This window comes from Naumovozyma dairenensis, chromosome 3 (assembly GCF_000227115.2).
Source record: "Naumovozyma dairenensis CBS 421 chromosome 3, complete genome".
Lineage (NCBI taxonomy): Eukaryota > Fungi > Ascomycota > Saccharomycetes > Saccharomycetales > Saccharomycetaceae > Naumovozyma > Naumovozyma dairenensis.
The window spans coordinates 1532303-1536206 of record NC_016481.1 but is presented as its reverse complement, the minus strand read 5'-3'; the positions used below and the strand labels follow the sequence as shown (position 1 = coordinate 1536206).

The following is a 3904-nucleotide window of genomic DNA, read 5'->3' as shown; positions in this document are numbered from 1 at the left end:
CCCCAATTGATGGAAGGTAATCAAGCATTATCACCAACTTGACTGCTTTGATATCAATACCCTCTGACACCAACTTCGTCCCTATCATTATTCTGCATTTCTCATCCTCAATAAATCTTCTTGATTTCTTAATCTTCTCTTCAGATGGTAAATCCCCATGAACCCATTCAGAATCTTGCCTGAAATACAACTTCTCAACAGTAACCTTCTCCTTGCAAACAATAATCACCTTGGACTTGGTATCATACTCCATGAATCTATCTACCAACTTTTCCACCTCAGTCTCTGCCACAGTAGATCTTTCAAAAACTTGGAACTTCTTCACAATATTCTTGAGAGGAATTTGATTAACCAAATCAAAGTACAAGATTCTGTTCTTATTGGACACCATCGACGTACACATCTCCTTGTCATAACCAATAAATTTCATAGGTTTGACCATACCCTTTTCACCAGCAGTACCTGTCACCACCACCACCTTCCAAGCAAGATTAAAGTTAATCTCAGGAATCAATCTAAAAGATTGTCCACGGTACGATTGTTCAGTCTCTAAGTTGTGAAACTCATCAATGACAATCATACCTAGAATACAATCTTGATATATATTGTACCAATTATTGACCAACCGGACAAAATTCTCAGAACCTAAATCGTTAAAGGTACCAACGTAAACATCACAAAACAAGTTTTTCTCTTCAACAGCTGGACCATTAACAAACAAATCCTTGAGAATACCACAATTAATACCACTTGAAGATAGTCTTAGTTTCATATTCGATAGCAAACAAACATAAGGGACAAACACAAATGAAACAGTCTTTTGTTCACCATAAGATAATGCAACCAAAGGAATCTGAAACAGAGCAGTTTTCCCAAAACCTGGAAGAGCTTGAATAGGGATGATCTGAGTGCCTGATAAATAAATTTCCACAGCAACATCAAATTGACCTTCTCTGAATTGAAATTCCTTACCATACAACTTCTTACCGGCAACAAACAAATCCTTGATAGAACCATTTGATGAAAAGTATTTCTTGACACATGCATCCCTAGCTACAGCAGACTCACCTTCTTCTCTTTCTTTGCTATAACCAAGCCCTAACCAATTTTGCCAGGCACTATTGATTAAGGAAGCGTATTTCTCCTCCAACGACGCATCTGCACCAACACCAATCTCAACATCGTTACCGTAGATACCTTGACCAGTTGCAGCAGAATGACCAGCTAGTCTCTCTTTTACATTCATCACATCCATATCTTCACCTTCAACTTTAACATATTCACGAACTAGCTTGATCATTCCATGTCTCAACTCTCTAAAAGACAACCTCGAAGACCTATCAACAGACATTGGGTACACCTTCAACAACGATTGGAATTTATGGTAATGCATCAACGTATGAGACAGACCATCAACGAACACAAAGGAATTCAAAACATTACTGGAATATTTAACAGGATCAAAATCATCTTCTGAATCACCACCACCAACTGATCTGGCCAAGTAATTTCTTAGTAAATACTGTTCTGCAACTGTGTCAGTTTCTTGGAATAAATCTCTGCTCATGTTACAATAATCCTTACCGAGAGCATGTTTCAACACTGCTCTTGCGACAAAAATGTAATAAAATAAGTAATCTGAAGTTTTCTTATCCAAAGACTTGCATAAATAATTAGCTGTTCTTGTTTTGGAATAGGAAGTAATGATATCGAAACATCTAGATTCTGCATCGATAAACAAATTTCTGTTATTACCAGCATACTTTAAGATAACCATATCTGGGAATCTGTAAGGACCAGTACTTGAAAAATATATCATCCACATTAAGCACACACCCATTTCAGTCACAATTTTAGCAACGACATCAGGTTCAATGGTAACACCAGATTTGGGATGAGGAACTTGGGCTAGTAAGGTTGCATGATCGAATATAAAAAACAATGAACTCTTAGGAACAACTCTACTCTCAACGAATTTGGAATTGGGGCCCTTGTTAAGAACAGACTCAGCAATAGCTTCTACGGACCAGACGTCAGCAAAGTATTTACGTAACTCTTCAATACAACCATCATATCTGGCAACAACATTGGCATAAAATTCTTGGATGTAAGATCTGGAGAATTTTTTACCAGAGATCAACACAGCATCAGGTTTACAGACCTTGACGTTGAACTTGGTATAATCTTGATAAGCAGTTGCCAATTTGTGGTACATATTCTTGGTCCAATTCCAAGGTTCACTAACACTAGTAAGGAAAATTTCATCAGCCTTTGAATCACCTGCAATAGCACCATGATTAAGGTATCTATATAAAACAGAATAAGTAGCCAAAGCCCTAATGGAGTCAACAAATTGACGATATCCATTCAACTTATGAAGAGCTGGATAAGACAAAGACACATCAGTCCAATTGTAACAGCAGACTCTCAACAATAAAAACCATATTGAAGGTGAGGAGCCAGGTAACAATTTTTTGGTAAACCAATTAGCCATAGAATCAACTGATTTTGGAGGGTCAGTTAGTTCGGCAGAGTCAATATCTTGAGCAAACGATAACTGAGGGAAAACTTCAATTAGGTAAACAAAAGGGGCAGCTAAAGAGGAGTATTTTTGAATCGTAGGGATTTGAAGATCCTTTGGAAAGACTTCACCAAGACCTTGGTTAGCAAAAGAACCCAAGTATGGACGACGGTGATATCTTTGTCTAACAGTAGAATAAATTTGGAGAAACAACTCATGAGTGGACTCGATGAATTGAGGTTTGACCTGATGGAACTGACGTAAAATTGATAAGTCTGATTCAGTGAACGTAATTTCGCTAACATTCATTTCTTGCTCGAAGAAGGACGAGTCTTTGGAGTGGACAATATCTCTATCAACAGCAAAATCAAGGGCACCAATTAAGGTGGAAGATTCCTCTTTGTAGTAAAAGTATTTGGTACGCTTGTGTTTGCAATACAATGGGATGACTAGGTACTTTTGGGCTAGTTGGTGGAACCTTTTTGGAGTTCTAGCATTGACAATCTGATAACCATCTTCAGACACATAACAGTTTTTCTCTACGGTCGTACAATAATCGAACAATTCTTTACAAGGCATCGGAATTAAGTCACACTTGGAATGGGTAGTTTGGTATTCATCTATATCCACCAACGATTGAATGGAAAGCAACTCTCTTTCCCAGGTGGAAAAGAATTTGGAAGTTTTAGTAAGGTTCCTAATGATTTTTGTCTCAACTCCTTGCTTATCCTTGGATTTCAACACAATGAAACCTTCAATGAGGACAACATTTTCAGATATAGTGATCATTGCTCAATGTAGACGTAGATAGTTCCTTGGTGTTCTGTTAGCTTGAGAGTAAATTACAATTGTTCGAGATTTCTAGTCACTTAATATATAAACAAGTATTGAATACAGACGCGAAATGAATAAAGAATAAACAACAGAGGGTTGGTTATACCTCCTCTATGGATGTACCCATGGATATCCTACGAGTACTTATTTATGCTAGATCTATACCATGGTGAGAGCACCCATACATTCCGCATCTGCCTCAAGTTACAATTTTTGACGACGAGGTTAATTCAAATTGGTCTCAACTTACAATTTTCAACCAAGAGCGCAATTCGCCCGCCTCAACATACAAAACACGGACTCGAATGCAAAAAACACTGTAAACACCGTAGAAGGATCAGAAATCAAATATCGTTTTCTCAAAAGCAAAAACCAGGAAAACACATACTGAAGCGCGCGGCCTAGAAAACAAAAAAAATAATTTATTAAACAATTAAGGGTCTCGCGGAATTTGGAGGCAGAAAGGTGTCGGATGTTTTTAATTTAATGTTTTCTAAACAAAGTGTCTTTACAAAAAATGAGCTATTGTGTGAATGAATAATCCTATTA

At 37.3% G+C, this 3904-nt stretch overlaps 1 protein-coding gene across 1 annotated transcript; it reads right to left on the bottom strand.

Moving 5' to 3' along the window:
- NDAI0C06640 (uncharacterized protein) lies at nt 1-3310 on the bottom strand (the record flags this gene model as incomplete). Its single annotated transcript, XM_003669518.1, has 1 exon — nt 1-3310. A coding segment is annotated over one exon (3310 nt), but the record flags the coding sequence as incomplete, so codon positions are not given.
- Nucleotides 3311-3904: the final 594 nt, after the last annotated feature.